The 16,697-nt window shown below is 54.0% G+C and overlaps 2 protein-coding genes across 2 annotated transcripts in view; both read left to right on the plus strand.

Moving 5' to 3' along the window:
* Positions 1 to 1,379: 1,379 nt before the first annotated feature.
* On the plus strand, positions 1,380 to 8,828 carry LOC106146825 (laminin subunit gamma-1-like). Its single transcript, XM_013505448.1, has 6 exons — positions 1,380 to 1,750; positions 2,697 to 2,896; positions 3,415 to 3,627; positions 6,256 to 6,404; positions 7,666 to 7,793; positions 8,432 to 8,828. Exons 1-6 carry the CDS (start codon positions 1,380 to 1,382, stop codon positions 8,730 to 8,732), a joined length of 1,362 nt encoding a protein of 453 aa, XP_013360902.1. The 3' UTR covers positions 8,733 to 8,828.
* A 338-nt stretch (positions 8,829 to 9,166) lies between these two features.
* The window catches only part of LOC106146844, a 32,029-nt gene continuing 24,498 nt past the window's right edge, over positions 9,167 to 16,697 (plus strand). Inside the window, exons 1-5 of the mRNA XM_013505516.1 lie at positions 9,167 to 9,369; positions 11,549 to 11,856; positions 11,957 to 12,165; positions 12,719 to 12,881; positions 13,075 to 13,157. Of these exons, the coding sequence (XP_013360970.1) occupies positions 9,313 to 9,369; positions 11,549 to 11,856; positions 11,957 to 12,165; positions 12,719 to 12,881; positions 13,075 to 13,157 (820 nt within the window). The 5' untranslated portion in view covers positions 9,167 to 9,312. The remainder of the gene's footprint in view (positions 9,370 to 11,548; positions 11,857 to 11,956; positions 12,166 to 12,718; positions 12,882 to 13,074; positions 13,158 to 16,697) is intronic.

A 16,697-nucleotide genomic window follows, 5' to 3' on the forward strand; every position in this document is an offset into this window, starting at 1 on the left:
TCCTGGCCAGCAGGGTCCCCCTTGTCCAGGTCCCCCCAGAGCCCTGGCACTCTCCCACACTGTGACTGTCTTATGCTGCAGGGTTTTACTGCCCAGAAGGCAGCGGAGAGCCCATCTCATGTCCCCCTTACACCCTGACGGCTACCCCAGGAGCCCAGCAGAAGAAGGACTGTGGGCCCTGCCCCCCTGGGCACTGGTGCAGAGCAGGTGAGGCCCTGGGGTAAGCGGCCTTGAGCCACAGCCTGGAAGGGGCTGGTCCCTGCACAGGACCCAGGAGGCTATGTCTGGGGAAGAAGGTGAGTGTAGCCCTCACTCTGCAGGGGCACAGACTGCACAGCCCTGCCCTGCTGGCCACTACTGCCCTGGAGAGAATGAGACCCACCCAGGAGCCCCCCAGGCTTGCCCCAAACATACCTACCTGGCAGAAGAAGGAGGCCAGAGCCTGGCAGAGTGCCTCCCCTGCCCTGCTGGGTACCACTGTCCGTGGCCAGGTGAGAGCCCCAGGCAGGCTGGATGTGGGCAGCAGGGAGGAGCAGGGAGAGAGAGATTGAGGAGGGCTCCAGGGGGACTCCTGCTTTGCCTGGTGTTTTTGTCCCCAGGTCTCTCTTCCTTCGAAGACTACCCATGTCCTCCTGGCTACTGGTGTCCTGGCACACAGGGTGCCCTCCTCTGCCCTCCTGGTACCTTTCGGACAGAGCCAGGGGCATCTGCGCCACAAGACTGCAAGCTTTGTCCGCCTGGCTATTACTGCCCTGATGGCGCACTGAGGGGCCGTGCCAATGTGTTCCCCACTCCCTGCCAGGCTGGGTCAGAGTGCCCAGCAGGTGAGCCAGAGAGGCCTCCACACCTGTACTGCAGGCCCTGACCCCTCCGCTGCTCACCTGCTGTTTCCGCACCTCCGGCCAGGGGCTCTTGGGGCCTTTAGTGAGCCCAGGCCACAGGTACATATAGGTGCACACAGCTGTCTGCTTGCCCTAGTGCTGCCTCCCAGAGCCAAGCACCCACCCAGTCTCTGGTCAGAGTGACGGCTCCCGCAGGTCCCTAGGACCCCCGTGCCTTCTGGCGCTCCCTCTGCCCGAGTCCGCTTCACAGAAACAGCAAGGCCAGTGCAGTGTTGTGTGGCCTGCAGCTGAGGTGAGAGAGCCCTGCTGCTAGGCAGAGCAGGAACGAAGGTGGGCCGTGCCCTCGGCTTCTCAGCCGTCCCACCTGCCATCCTCGGGGAAGGGGACAAAGAAAGCTGGGACTCCAGCTCAAGTGGGGCTGGCAGAAGCCATCTGAGAGCCTCCCTGGGTGGCCTTACCTATATTCCCTCTGTCCGTACCCACCGCAGCACACAAGGTGTGCCCCCAACATGCTCCCAAACCTGCAGGAGGAGTTTCATGCCCTTTGAACCCCTTTGCTCCTGGGCCCTAACCCTTGCGGCACTCAGAGCCCCTCCTCCCTTCCGGTCCTCACACTGCCCCTGCCGCTTCTGTGCCTCCACCCGCCCCACCCGGGGACCGCGTTGTTCTCACAGCTCAGGGTTTCCCCAGGGTGCTGCCAGCTGCCCACAGTACTTGGAGTGTCCCCGCACCACACCCGTGGCTGGTGCTGCTCTCCGAATCCCCGCCCACTCTTCCTCAGGAGCTGTGACGGAAGTTCCCTGCAGGGCTGGCTCCTATTGCAGACCCCAGACTGGGGTCCCCCAACTCTGCCCTGGGGGGTTTGTCTGCCCCGTTGGCTCCTCCTCCTACCTCGGCCCAGGGCAACGGTGAGTCCCTCCCTCCCCACGTTCGGTGTACTCTCCTCCATCGCGGACTGACTCTAAGCCTCCTTCTCCAGGCAGACTGTACCCACCCCATGAGTCTAAGACCCCCCCCCCCCACTAGGAGTCTGAGCCCCCACCCTATGCATTTCAGAAGCCAGCCCCCTTGTTTTCTGACCAGTCCTCGGTGACTCTCACCTGGGGCTCCCAGCTAGGGCCTGGGCCTCCCTCTGCCCCAGGAAGTGGGTACAATGAGGCTGACTCCACCGAAAATCCCTGGCCAGTACTATTCTGCGTGGGATAGCCACATTTAGGAAATAAAAAGACAGGATACCCAGTGGCATTTAAATTTCCAGTTAAACAATAATAAATTTTTTCAAATATGGCCCCTGCACCAGGGCATGGTGGTACACACCTGTAATCCCAGCACTCAGGAGGCTGAGGCAGGAGGATTGTTGCAAGTTCGAGACCAGCCTGGGCTACAAAGTGAGTTCAAGGCCAGCCTGAACTGCATAGGGAGAACTTGTCTCAAAATGACAAAACCAAAAACAAACAAAAAACCCAAGTATGGCCCCTGCTGTATCTGGGACCCGCTTACTCTAAACAAGGGCTCATAATTGATCCAAAATTCAAATGGCAAGCATTGCGATCAATGCTGGGCCTACTTCTGTGTCGGGAAACAAACTCCAGCAATCAGGTCTGCCTGTGCACCCCTCTGCCAGGCCCTGGCATTCCCGGTGGCCTGGCTGCCTGAACCTAGCTCAGCCTCCTCCAGGAGGGCAGCTCCAGTCGTTGAGGCCTAGTACACACAGGCATCCAGACTCCATCTGGGGTGATGTCACCTCCCACACCAGTGTACACCCCAAGCTAAGGCTGTGGGGCCCTGCTGGCAGAGGAGACGCCGCAGCCTGTAGTCCCCAGTGTGACCCAGGCCTGGCTGTTCTCTGTGCAGCTGTCTGTTTCCCTATTACTGCCCCCTGGGCAGTGCCCATCCTCGTACGTGCCCTGGGGGCTCTGAGGCCCTGAACAGGAGCGGCCTCAGGCTCTCTGCTGGGACTTGCTGCCGGCAGTGCGAAGCTGGCACCTACCATAGCCAGGCACTGGATGCCCTGCCCTGCCAACCCTGTCCCGCTGGATTCAGCTGCCCCCAAGGTGAGTGCCCAGGGATGAGGGGTCCTGCTGGAAAGGGGAGCAGCCTAGGGCAGCAGGGGACCTGCCCGCAGCTTTCTGTCTCTCAGCGAAGCCAGCTCCCACCACGCACTTCAGAGCTGGGGCAGGGCTGAAGGTAAAAGAGGCCACAGAGCAGCTGGCGCATCTCCACGTCAGGGTTAGAGTCATAAGACTCCAGACTGCAGCGTGGAAAGCCCCAGCACACGAGGATGTGGGAACGGGGACAAGGTGCTCTGGTGCGTGGGATACCCACATCCCATGTGCCCACTCTGGCACTGTCCTGTGCTGCCTGGCTGTCTGGGAGACAGAAAGGTGCTGTGCTGCTGGAAGCATGAGAGGACAGTGGGGTCTGGGAGACACTGCCCCTCCACTGCCCCTGCCACCCGCTGTTCCATCAGCTGCAGGCCTGCCCATCCCAGGCCAGCCACAGGCTCCCCACACCTTCTCAGTCCTGCTGCAGCCCAAGTCCACACTCAGATTTGCCTTTCCTTTCTCTGCAGGCTCAGAGAGTTACCATAGCCAGCCCTGCCCGGTGGGCCACTACTGTCCTCCGGGGATGCCCAGCCCCAAGCCCTGTCCAGCGGGGACCTATGGAGGTCGTAGCCAGGCCAAGGAAGCCGAAGACTGCAGGCCATGCCCTGCGGGCACCTTCAGCGCCCTGACTGGCCAGGCAGGCTGCCTTCCTTGTGGGCGCTCAGCCTTCTCCCCTCCGGGTGAGTTCGTGCCTCTGTCCTCTGCAATCTGAGGGCTCACAGGCTGCAGGTGTGTTGGGAGAGTGGACGTGTGAGAGGAGGGGTAGGGTGTGTCTGAGCGTGCGTCTGTCCCCGGGACTCCAGCAAGCATGTGAGCAAGCAAGAGAATCTGGCTCAGACAGAACCAGCCGCTAGCTCAGGATGGTGCAGCTCCGGGGACCAGGCTCTGCTTAGAGACGGTCCAGGGTATCTGCTTCTGTGTCTGTCCTCAGGGTGGCAGCCTCCACCCATTCTCCTACGTCTGACCCTGGTCTGAGGCTCTACACAGGAGGGTCAGGGTGCAGCTGCAGGCCTAGGTCTCAGCTTGAGCCACATTGCTCACCACCACCCCTTTGGAAGACATGTCGTCCTCCGATCTGTGCCCTGTGGCCAATTTATACCATAGTGGAAGACCCAAAACCACACTCATCGCACACATATAGCTTCAACAGGTTCCTCCAGCTCTGCCCCGGTGGATGTCTAGCTCCAGATCTGCATGCAGGGAGTGAACAGCTTCCTGTCTGGTAGTCACAAGGACACTGACCACATGGCAGGCACCTGAGTGCTGTCAAACGCGAACCCATGCGAGCCACATAACAATGTAGCAACACAGGATGTTGCTATACCCTTGTTTTCAATGCAAACTGAACCAGGGTTTAAATGACTTGCACATATGCATGCAGCTACCAAGATTAAGTCCAGCTGGACTGACTTCTGAGTTTTTGCTCTGAACCACTGCACCAGGCTTCCATCAGTCTGTGCAATTTGAGGTTCCCAGGGATTCTACCATCTTATTTTAAGAGACAGGGTCTCACTATGTTGCCCAGGCTGGCTTCAAAATCCTGGGCTCAATCCTCCTGCCTCAGCCTCCTAAGTAGACAGGACAGGTGTGCACTACCACACACAAATTCTGCCATCATTTTGCATCTTCAAGTCAGGTGACTACCCACTGCATTCTGCCCCACTGCTAACCTAAAGATAGAGATTGAGAAGAGCAGGTGATTCTTCTGCCTAACTTATAATTTGCTGGCTTGTCCATAGTAGCCCAGCATAGGCAGGGATGGGATTTGAGTTATTGAGGCTATATGCATATTTTTTTTCTAGTTCTTTCCCCCTTTGGGGTTTTATCAGCCATACAAATCAATATACCTTTTGCTCACAGATTTGAGGAGTATGTTTTATTGGTTTGAGTGTGTGCTTATAATGTCTGTGGTGAGGTGATCTTTAGGTAGTACTAAAATTTTTTCTTGTCAAAATGATTGCATCCATCCTCTGACAGTAGAACTGTGAGGTTGTATTAGCTTGCTAGGTCTGCCAATGCAACATATCACAGCCTGGACAACTTGAAGGACAGGAAATCATTTCCTCAGAGTTGTGGAGCCTGGAGGCCAAAGATCGAGGAGTGAACAGGTTTGGTTTCCCCTGAAGCCTCTCCTCAGCTCTCGGGTGCCTGCCTTTGCCTGCGTCCTCACACAGACTTGCCTCTGAGCACAGATGTCTCTCTGTGCCTCTGTGTCCACATTTCCAGGCTACAGCTGTGCTCAGGGTCTCAGCAGGAGGCTGATCCCTCAGGGGCTGGGCCATGGTCGAGCGCAGGGTACTGGAGCAGGTGTGATCTCCAGCCCCTGACTGCAGAACATTCCCTGTGTCATGGGAGTATCTGACCCCATCAGCACACCAAATCTCAGGTGCCGCAGTCGGGTCCTGAGCAGATATCATGAGATGCCAGCAGCCTCCACCCTCGGAATGCCAGGCCCCAGGCTCCCTCAGAGCCGGTTACCACCTCTCCCCCAACTGTCCGCCCAGAGCAAACCAGGTTGCCCTTGCCGGTGCACTCGTGCCCCTCCTCCTGGCCTGCCGGGACCCGCTGTCCATCCTTCAGGCTTCGGTCTCCGCAGGTCTCCTGCCCGCGTGCTCTGGAGACAGCAGCCCAGTCAGTGCCTCAGGACCGCTCCACACGGTTGTATGTGACCACGCGTGGGAAGAGGCCTTAGCACCGTCTCTAGTCCTTGCCTCTACACCAGCAAGTCTAAGCCCAGGCTGCACACTGAAGCTCTCAGAGCACTTTTAAAAGATGCCCGGGCCCCCCTTCCAAGAGTTTTATTTAATTAGCCTAGAGGATTCCTGGAAGCTGGTGTTGTTCAAAAGCTTTCTACATGAGCACAAGAAAGTCAAGGTCAGTGCAGGGCGTGGTGATATCTACATGTAATCCCAGCACTTGGAAGGCTGAGACAGGAGGATCACTGTGTGTTTGAGTTCATCCTGGGACTACATACTGAGTTCAAAACCACCTTGAAGGACCAGGGATGTAGTTCGGCAGCATAGCACCTGCCTGGCAAGTGCAAGGTTCTGAGTTTGAGTTCCAGTACTAAAAAAAGACCACCCTGAAATACATAGCAAGACCCTGTTTCAAAAGACAAAACAAAAACAAACCAAAAAAAGCCAAGGTTGAAAATGACCTACTGAGAAGATCTCATGTAGCCCCTAAGAGTCCCCTGAGCTCATGACTGTATGAAATGGGTGTCTCAGCTCCCCCACCACAAATTGAGGAAGGGTTCGGGCCAGCCTGCAGCTGGGTCCTGTGGCATAAGAGGGCTTTTCTGACTGTAGGTAGTTCCTCTTGCACGTGCTGGGGCCTGAACAGGGTCTTCCAGAAGTCGGATGGCTCCTGCATCTGCCAGACAGGACATGTCTCCTACGACCACGGGGACCTGGGAAGGGGCCAGGACAGCGACGGCAAAGAGGACTGCCAGCCCCAGGTGAGGCTCTGCAGCCGAGAGCAGGCAGGCACACAGGAGGGAGAGCAAGCGCCTGCCTGGGACCCAGCACTGCACTTTCCCCAGCCCTTCCACCACACCCGAAACCACACACCAGCCCAGCCATGGCCTTGCTCAGTCTGAACTCATTGAGAGCCCCCAGTACAGACAAGCTGCCACCTGCCCAAGTCTGGGCCTGGGTCCCCGCTGTCGTTAACTGGCCCTGCCTCCCGCATCTTCTCAGGTCAAAGCCAGGGCACCTGCAGGACCCAGGGTGACCTCCTTCCCTCCCCTCCTGCAGCCAGGCACACCCAAGAGTGGTGCCCTCTCAGTCCCTGCTGTTCCTCCAGAGTTGGCTCCGTCCCCTCCTGAAAAGCCAGCCAGCCCTCAGAGCCAAGCCCCAGGATAACCTGCCCTGGCTGTACTTCCTCCCGCCCTGAGAGCTGCTGGGGTACTGGCCTGCCTCTTGCCCCGGCAAGCCAGAGGACAGGTGGGGGTCAGAGGTGGGCTCCCTCTTGAAGCCAGCCCCTCAGGCAAAGGATGCCTTGTCTCATGGGGATCCCCAGACTCCCCTGGGCTGGCCCAGAGCAGAGAGCAGGCAGGACACAGGCTCCTCACAGACACAAGTGGGCGTGCTCAGGACCAGCAACAAACATGCCAGCTGCTCATGTTCATTTTCCCTTTCGTTGGCTTTACCTTTGCATCTTAATCATTTCTGTACAGACAATATAGGTTACCATTTTCGCAATAATTTTTTCTGCTGGTGGAGACACAAACAGGTTTGGAAATCGTAAGCCTCAGTAGTGGGGCCCTCCAGATGGGACGTGAGTCTTCCTGTGGCCTCCAGGGAAGGTGGCCACAGCCTCCTAGCTCCGCCCTCCAGGTCTACACTGTCAGGAGGCCACACAGGACAACGCAGGAATGGCCTCACTGAGCAGGACTTCCTCCTGCAGCCCGTCCACCCAGCCATGGGGTGGTTCTCCTGGCACACCCTGGTCATCTGAGCTCTGGCCCTCCTTCTGAATGTCCCTCTCACAGTCTGACTGTACAACTAGTATCTCCACCACCTCCTCCAGGAAGCCTTCCCTGATTATATCCCAGCTAGAGCCCTGCTCATCTCCCAAGGCCACCACCTTCTGTTCCTAAGCCTGCTCTTGGTAGAGACTAAACGGGAACCCTGAGTCCTTGAAATGTTCTCTGATGCTAAAAGGTGCCCATCAGACCTCCAGGGAGACAGGGCCAAGGCTTCTTGCTAACTTCACAGGTCGCTGAGCGCTGCCCACCTGGAGACGTCCGCCTGGCTGCCACCCACAAGTGTGTGTCTCCGCAGACGCATGACTGTGCCTCCTTCTGCCACCCAGGAGGTGGGGAACTCAGCGTGGACCTGGGCATGTGAGTGAAGACAGCTGCCCAGAGCAGCAGGACTTTTGCACACAGGTCCTCGATCCCCAAAGGGCCCACCTACAGGCTGTGGTGGCCCCAGCCCTGCTGGGACACTGAGCCACTGCAAGCTCCCTCCAAAGGCCAGCCTGAGCACTCCCAGAGAGACCTGGCTAGCGCCAGCCCTGGTGGCAGCCGGGGCAGAACAAGTTCCAGGGAGAGAAGGGCCCATGTTCAGGTCCTGTGACAACAAGGTGCTGACCCCCTGCACAGGCCAACTTGAGACACACACCCTCTTCTGTCCTAAGTGCTGATCCTCCTGCTGACCTGTAGACTGAGCCAGGAAGGGATGTCCCCTGGACCACCAGGAGCCTTCCAGGCTGTGCAGGTCCCTCCCCAGCTTCCTTCAGCAGGATGCCTAGAGCAGGAATTCTGAGAATTCTGGTCCGTGCTGGGGGTAGTCCTGGCTCCTGCAACTTGCATAACAAGCCTGGCCTCCACCACTAGTGCAGTAGTTCTTAAGGAAGAGGTAGCTCACCTTCCCTGGAGAGAAGGCTGAGGGCCCCCTCTGTCCTGCCTAAGGGTCCTTTGCAGGCTGAGCTGTCTCCCTCCGCCGCTGAACAGCCTCCCACCTTTTCCTTCCTCTGTAGCTGCCAGTGCTTGGAGTATGTCTCATCAGAGGAGCTCTGTGACGTCCAGTGTCTAACCAGGGCCCCTCAGCTCTCCTTGGTCTGGGGCCCCAGCAGGGAGCTGATTCTCAGCGTGAAGAGGGAGGCAGGAGACATCATCCAGAGGGTAAGCCCCTCTCAGGAAAGGCTGGCATGGGAAGGCAGCCTCTGCCTGCTGGCGACAAGGGACGTGGGGTCACCCAGTCCCTGCAGCTGCAGAGAAACAGGCACCAAGCATAAGGGGAAGGCCCGTTTGCCAGCAGACAGTGCCCTGCTCAGCTAGCTGTCTGTGGGCCTTTCCCTTCATGCTGATGCCCACCATACAATCCGAAAGCCAGAAGGAGCCACAGAAAGCATGCGTGTTGCTTTACAACACAGGAGTGAGACACAGAGACCACTCCGCGTGGAACTCTGAGTGATGTTAGCCTGCCAGAGCCCCGCCTCCGGCCACAGGCCAGATGTGCTGTGGGCGTGGCGGTGGTGGCTTGGTGAGGAGCAGTGGGATACAGGACCTGGACCTGACGGGGTGGCCTTGGACAGACTTGCCTACCAAAAAGTTGTGCCTGCTGCCATTGAGAAGTGAGGGCCTGGGAAGTGTCCTAGTACTTTCCAAGGAGAAGCAGGGGCCAGGGCTGCAGAGGCCAGACGTGGGTGCCAATGAGAAGGAGCTGACGTGAGGAGGTGGAAGCCACATCACTAAGCCTCAAGCACCTCAGAGCCCAGTTAGAACTCTTTTCCTTTGCTGTTGTCCCTGTGCTGCCTGGCGCTGGCTGCTGCATCTCCTCAGGAGGTCTCCGGCACCCTGGGCCCTGACCAGCCCTTCCTGGGGAGTGCTGGGGTCCACCTGGTCCACTTCAGCCCCCATGGAACTTTTGGCTTCATCGTCTCCAGAGTGGATATGCTTGGCTCCTTCCTCCAAGGTAAACAGAGGAGGGGGACCCAGGTGAGGGTTTTCAAGGAGGGTGAGAAGGAACAGGGCATGGCTACCTTCTTAGAGGGAGGGCAAGGCAGGGGCCTTCCCCACCATACCACAACCCCGTGCAAACCTTTCACTATGTCCAGAGTATCCAGAGGAAAGAGTATGGCAGATGCGCTAGAAAGGCCCGGAGGAAAGACGTTTGCATGGGGAGCTCCCAGGGCTGGTTTTGAGCTTCCAGGAGAGGGAGACAGGCGGGGCTGATGGTGAGCTCGCGCCTCCCAGCCTATCCCAGGTCTTCAGTGTGCCTTCCCCAAACATTCCCAGAACCACCGACATCCAGTCCCCAGCCACAGAAACTCAACAGGACCGCAGACCCAGAGCACCCCTATGTTGGTCCCCACATTCCAAACCCCGTGGTCTGTCTGGCAGCAGGGGATGTGATCCTCTTCCAGCTCCATCTTCTCCCCCACAGTGAGTGCCACCCGTGTGCCAGGCTTGCGTGCCAGACCTGTGGGACCCCCTAGTCCTGGCAGTCTGTCACCCCCTGCCTGTACAGGTGACACCCCCTGCCTGTACAGGGACCCCCTAGTCCTGGCAGTCTGTCACCCCCTGCCTGTACAGGTGACCCCGTGTACAGACCGGGCTTGTGCAGGGAGGAATCATACACCATGCTGTGCCCAGCTTCCAACCCAGTTGTGGACTGTACCCTGTGCCTGTTTCTTTATAAAAGTGGGTGATGGAGCACATGTCCCAGCTCCACCGTTCTGTGAGTCCCCTGCAGCCCGGGGACCTGGCGGCCTACTGTGCACTGAGGAGAGGTGGCCCAGCGAGGGCTGCCCCAGGCTGCTTGCTGACTGTCTTCAGTCTGTGCCACGCTGCGCCCTGCAGGGCCTGAAGCCCCACAGAACCGCTCCGGGAAGCCCTGCAGCTCCTCCCACAGGCCACAGGGGTTAGCAAGGGCTGTCTTCCTGGAGATAAGCTAAAGCCCCTCACTTCCCTGGGGTCCCCACTCCTGGGAGCCCCACAGAGCAGGCCTAATTCCTTGTGCAGACAGCCCTCTTCGATGGAATAGGGTGCTCGGCTTCCTCCTGGACCTGACCCTCTCATCTACACTATTCACTGCTGCCTGCTGCCATTGATAAGTGAGGGCCTGGGAAGTGTCCTGGTACTTTCCGAGGAGAAGCAGGGACCAGGGCTGCAGAGGCCAGACATGGGTGCCATTGAGAAGGAGCTGACGTGAGGAGGTGGAAGCCACATCACTAAGCCTCAAGCACCTCAGAGCCCAGTTAGAACTCTTTTCCTTTGCTGTTGTCCCTGTGCTGCCTGGCGCTGGCTGCTGCATCTCCTCAGGAGGTCTCCGGCACCCTGGGCCCTGACCAGCCCTTCCTGGGGAGTGCTGGGGTCCACCTGGTCCACTTCAGGTCTCAGGCCCTCAATAAATCTCAGCTCCCCACCTACCCTTGGCTTCTGCTGTGGGCTGGGCAGGCATCCTTTGCCCCATCCCAGCTGCTCCCACACAGAGCTGCAGCTTTGCCCCATCCATGGCCACTGAGTTGGCTGAAGAGGGGAAAGCCCAAAGGGCCTGCAGACCTAAAGCCATGAGAGAGATAGAAAAGGGGTGGGAGAATCAGGGATGTAGGCTGACATGGATCAAAGCAGCAAATGAGCTCCATGCGGGTCCCGGGGCCTTGGACTTCTCTACTCCCTTCGGTCCTGGGCAGCCCAACCCTCCCCAAGCCTTCCTGCCATGTCTCTCTCATGAGCTCAGTCACACTGCACTCCTCCACACTGCTCGCCCCACCTTGGGCAAAGACACGCGTGCTTCTGTCCACTCCTTAGAGGTCTTGTCCACCCCTTAGCTGCTCCACACACACAGTAAGTGCCTGCCCCGTGCCAGCTTCTGCTGCGCCATGGTGAGGCTCTCATGTATAGTGTTCCAGGCCATCAACTGTGCTCACTACAGAGGCATGCAGCTCTGGGGGCCCCTCTGTAGGCAGAGGGCAGAGGGCTTGCTCTAGTACCAGGACTGCTACGTGCACCATCCCACACACGACATTTCATTGCGAACATGTCTCAGTTCCAATCACTTAAGGCCTGGCACTGAGCTCCCAGATCCAGTCTACCCAAGTCTGGGGCTACGGGAGCCTCTGGCCCCCAGCCCGGCCCTGCTTGTTCCCCAGACCGCTCAGCTAGCCACTACCCTGTGTACCAGAGGCAGCATCTGCTCAACAGCAACCCCCACTGGGACTTCGGAGCTTTCAGGAGACTCCGCCACCTGGTGCAAGAGACACAGGTCAACCTCTCAAGGTGACGGGGGCACTCCCTGGGAGTTGGGGGCAGGGGCATGTGCTGAGCCTCCTGTGCAAGTCATAGCCTCCTTCCGGAAGGCAACTAGGAGGATGGGGCATGTGCATCCTGAGAGACTCTGGGCAGCTGGCTTGCCTCTGGTGCCCAGCTGGTGCCCATCGGGCTGGGCATCGTCTTCAGTGTAAGTGGACTAGGCTGCTCCTGTGGGGACAGAGGAATGGCATAGCCTGCAGACACCCAGCCCAAACATGCAGCACATCTTGGCTGCTTTACTCCTCCAGGTTTGCCCATCAGTTCCTAGACCCGGGCACATATGTGTTTCATGACAATGGGCAGCCCGAGGGCATTGCTGTGGTGCGGGTACAAGAAGAGGGGGCAGCCTGTGGCCCTGGCCTGGCTCCCATACAGCCCTCCTCGCCGTACCAACTGCGCAGGCTTGGCGTCCTCCAGCGAGAGCTGCTCCTGGGCCCAGACTGGGCGGCAATCACTGGTACTCACATAGACAGGGCAGCCAGGACCAAGGGTCTGGAGGGGCTCCGTATGGCAGGGCCCCAGGTGTGCGTCAGCCCTTTTGTGGTCTAGGTGTGACCCCCAGGAGAACGGATAGGTACAGAGACACACGCATGGTGGAACTTACCTTCAAATAGGTCGTCATTTTCAGGGAGACAAGCCTAGACTGCCTCCATGTGGGGTGGCTTCTCCTCCCCACTCTCCGGCCCCATCAGTCAGTACTCTGCACTGAGCTCTCCAGGCAGGGCCCTGAGTTGGGGAGAAACCCAACCCTGCCCAGTGGCAGAGAGGACACTGCCCTGCCATGCGGAGGCTTCAAGGAAGGTCCTGGGCTTGGTAGCACAGCTCTCACACTCATAGACACCCACTGACACAGTTACACACTCAAGGCGGGAAGGATTGGGGGTGAGGGGAGAGCTTCCCAGTGAGAGACCAAAAGATGCGAGAAGGGAAGAACCCTGAGGAGTTAGAGCTCAAGAGAACAAGAAGGCTGGGGAGGTTCTGAGGGTCCTCTCGCACTGCCCACCTTTCAGGGATTCTGCTGGCTGCTGGCTTGGCCACCACACTTCTGACAGGCCTGGGCCTCCTGCTGAGAACCTGCCTGCCCCAGGCATGCCCCATGCGAGTCTGGAGGCCTCGGTGGAGAAGCCTAGGGTGCCCTCACGTGCCGACTGAGCACGAGCTCCTCAGGGACAGGTGAGTCTCACCCTGTGTACCCGTTCTGGCCCCACACAGCTGCAGACCCCTTTCAGAGCCAGGCACCCCTGAGCTCCGCCCTGGCCCTGAGGGCTCTGGACTGAGCACTTCCCAAAGCCACCCTGAGATAGCTCCACAGGGGCTCCTGCATGTTGGTGTGTGTTTGGATGCCGAGGCCGGCTCTTCCTTCCAGCTTTCTATTCTGTGAAGACCGTGGTTGTTGGGGCTCTGGGACAGGAGCTGAACTCAGGATGAAGACCATGACCTGGGGTGCAGGTACTGTGCTAGGCTGCAGCCGGTCCCCTCACCTCTGACCAGCCTTCGCCCATCCCCACACCAGGCACACACTCCGGGACGAGATCTGGATCCAAACACTGACGTGCCCGTAGCACCAGCAATCACGTGTCCATCTCACCCTCTCACATCAGCATGGACAGTGAGGGCTTCCAGACATTGTCCCATTTTATAGACAGAGACTGAGGGCAAGAAATGTGAGTGACTTACTAAAGTTCTTCAACTAGTGTGGTGTGGCACACAGAGGATGGCACCGAGTTTGAGGCAAAACTCTTTGATCCTTGCTGTGCAGGTCAAAGACCCTCAGTTCAGGGACACCTCCCCAGCACGGCTCTCCGACCACTGCTAATCTCAGGGCAGGGATGAGGATTGTTCCACAGGATCTCCCCAATGCCCATCAGTCCCTCAGAGCTCAGGACAACCTGGGAGATTCCCAACTCCCCTATCCCAAGCCTCCCCACCTGTCCTCCATCACAGTCCTTGGCACCAACTGTGAGCAGGGATGCTGAGCAGAGGGAGCAGGGAAATTCCCAGGACAGGGGACTCTTCCTTCCCTGGCTTGGTGTTTCAGCTGCTCCACATCCTCCCAAGCCTTGTGACTTTCTGGTTTTGTTGACAGAGGCCATCCTAATGGGTGTGAGATGGAATCTCATGGTGGTTTTGGTTTCCACTTCTGTAATGACTAATAATGTTGAACATTTCTGTTTGTTTGTTTTTTTTTTTTTGTTTTTTGTTTTGTTTTTCTCCGGTACCAGGAACCGAACTCACGACCTTGCGCTTGCCAGGCAGGCGCTTTGCCACTGAGCTAAATCCCCAGCCCCAATGTTGAACATTTCTATATGAGCCACTGGGCATTTGTCTATTTTCCTTGGACAGATATCAAGGCCTTCGCCCATTTTAATCCAATCATTTTTAAGTTGTTGAATTTTAGGGTTTCTGTGGACAATAATCACACATATGATTTGGAAATATTTTCTCCCACTCTGTGGGCTGCCTTTTTACTCTACTTATACTGGGGTTTTTTTCCCTTTAATCCAGAGACATTATTGGCAGTTACTTTGGGAAGTTCAGAGATGACTAAGACAGATCTTGTCCACAAGACTCAGAATCTAGCAGAGGAGCAGAACACATCTGTGGAGTACTTAGTGTATTTTAGTTTGCTTGCTTGGTTTTGGGTCTTGGGGATGGGATACAGGCCTTGTTCATGCTAGGGATAGGTTTTACCTCTGAACTACACTCCCAGCCCTTAGGCCCTCTGATGCACAAAGTTTTTAAGGTACATAAAGTCCAGTTGGCTTGTTCTCCCTTTTTTGTCTGTGCCTTTCGTGTTAAATCCAACAAATTGTTGCCAAATTCAATACTGTGAAGTTTGTGCTGTTATTTTTCCTTGTGAGAGTTGTTTTAGGCCCTACATTCAGGTCTTCGGTGAAGTTTGCAAATGCTGGTAAGGAAGAGCCCATCCTCATTCTTTTGCATGTGGATAGTCATTTTCCCAGCACAATTTTTTGAAAAAACTGTCCTTCCCCCACGGAACGGTTTTCTACTCCTTAGGGAAAAACATTCAACCAAACATGTGAGCATTTATTTTGCGACCCCAGCTACCTTATCTCTTTGTATTTTATATTTCTTCATCAATTGGTCTTAGTAAGTTTCATGCTTTTAGCAATTTGTCCCTTTCACCTAGGTTGACCAATTTATTACCATGCAATTTTTCCTTCAATAATCCTCTTTATTTCTAGTAACATCTCATTTTTTTTTCTGACTTTAGGAAAATAATTCTGCTTTTTTTTTTGTAGTCCATCTAGCTATAAAGGTATAGTATAAAATATAGTACATAACAGCTATTATTAAATATAGCTATTATTTAAAATACAGTAATCTTGTTAAAGAATGAAAATTTGATTTCATTAATTTTCTCAATTGTTTTTGTAATTTTTATTTAACTTATCTCTGCTCTAATCTTTGTTATTTCCTTCAGCTAACTATGTGTTGACTTTGCACTTTTTCTAGTTTGTTAAGTTATAAAAGTTCATGAGTCCCACAGATATTTAATATAAGGACTTATAAATTCTCTCTCTGAGCATTGTATCTACTGAGTCCTGGTAGTTTTTAAAAATTTTTCTATTTGTTTTCACTCATCTTTTTTAAAAGAGGCATACAGATTTATTGGGCAGAATTTTATTCTTTAATACCTGTTCATAGTACATAATAATTACATTCTTCATGAAGAATTGGTACCTATACATAGCACATTTCGATTTTCTTTTCATCTCTTTTCCCTATTCTCCCTCTTCCATTCTATTTTCCATTCCTCTTCTGTTTTGGTCTCCTTCCCTTTTACAAAAGATATATCTCCCTACTTCCTGTTATCTATCTTTTATTTTGCTCTTTATTTACAGTTTCAGTTTCTTATATAAGAGAACTATGTGATATATGTTTCTGTGTCTGATTTACTTCACTTAACATTATGGTCTCAAGGTGCATCCATTTTCCTGCAAATGACTCAAGTTTGTCCTTTTTTATGTCAGAGTAGTATTCTGTTGTATATAAATACCACATTTTCTTTATTCATTCATCTGTTTATGGGCATGTATATGAATAGCTATGAATGACATATAGCTGTGAATAACATATATGTGAATAACACTTCTAATATTTAGCTATTATCAGCTGTACTACTATAAACATGGGTGTACATTTATCACTGTATGATGTCTTTAACTCTTATGAGAAAATACTTAGAAAGGGAGTAGCTGGGTCAAACAGAATTTCTATTTTTACTTTTTTAAGGCATTATAATTCTATAATTATAAGTGCTACATACTTATTTTCATTATGGTTGTGTTAGTTTTTATTCCTGCCATTGATGTAGGAGGTTCCTTTTTCTCTGCAGACTCACTAACAATTGTTATTATTTAATTTCTTGATTTTAGTCATTCTTTCTGGGGTGAAATGGAATCTCTGTGTTGCTTTAATTTGCATTTCCCTAATGGGCAGAGATGTTGGACATTTTTTTATGTATATATTATTTGTACTTTTTTGAGACATCTATTCTTTTTATTTTTTAAAAGTATATACATGATAATCTTTTTTAATTTTTATTTTCAAGATAGCAGTAAATAAGAAAAAAAAGAACAATGGCAGCATACCAGCATCACAAACATAAACAAACCAAAGCAAGAACATTTAAAGTGAAACAGGGTTTCAAGACAAAATAATACAAATTAACAATGATTGTTATATTACATATTGTTATCTTCAACTATGTTGCTCAGATTGCCAGATGTAAGAATGGAAGATTGTTCAAACCATTAGAGAGAATAAGAAAATAATTATTAGATAAAACATTAGAGATAATATAGAGTTTCACTAGACAAGATGGTAGGAATTCACCATGGTAGTTCCGTGCAAAATTGGTCAGAACATAAAAAATTTTAAGCATTAACTGTTCCTTTCAATATACCATCAAACATCAGCAATACAGTTATCACAGCTATTCATATATATATATATATAGATAGA

This window comes from Chinchilla lanigera, unplaced genomic scaffold (genome assembly GCF_000276665.1).
Source record: "Chinchilla lanigera isolate Chin_1 unplaced genomic scaffold, ChiLan1.0 scaffold00096, whole genome shotgun sequence".
Lineage (NCBI taxonomy): Eukaryota > Metazoa > Chordata > Mammalia > Rodentia > Chinchillidae > Chinchilla > Chinchilla lanigera.

Excerpts from the sequence above, each read along its gene's own strand:
- LOC106146825 (XM_013505448.1), top strand. The coding sequence starts at position 1,380 with ATGCCCTTTGAACCCCTTTGCTCCTGGGCCCTAACCCTTGCGGCACTC. Across the intron at positions 3,628-6,255 it reads CTCAGCCTTCTCCCCTCCGG|GTAGTTCCTCTTGCACGTGC; the intron begins GTGAGTTCGTGC and ends TTCTGACTGTAG. Across the intron at positions 7,794-8,431 it reads CTCAGCGTGGACCTGGGCAT|CTGCCAGTGCTTGGAGTATG; the intron begins GTGAGTGAAGAC and ends CTTCCTCTGTAG.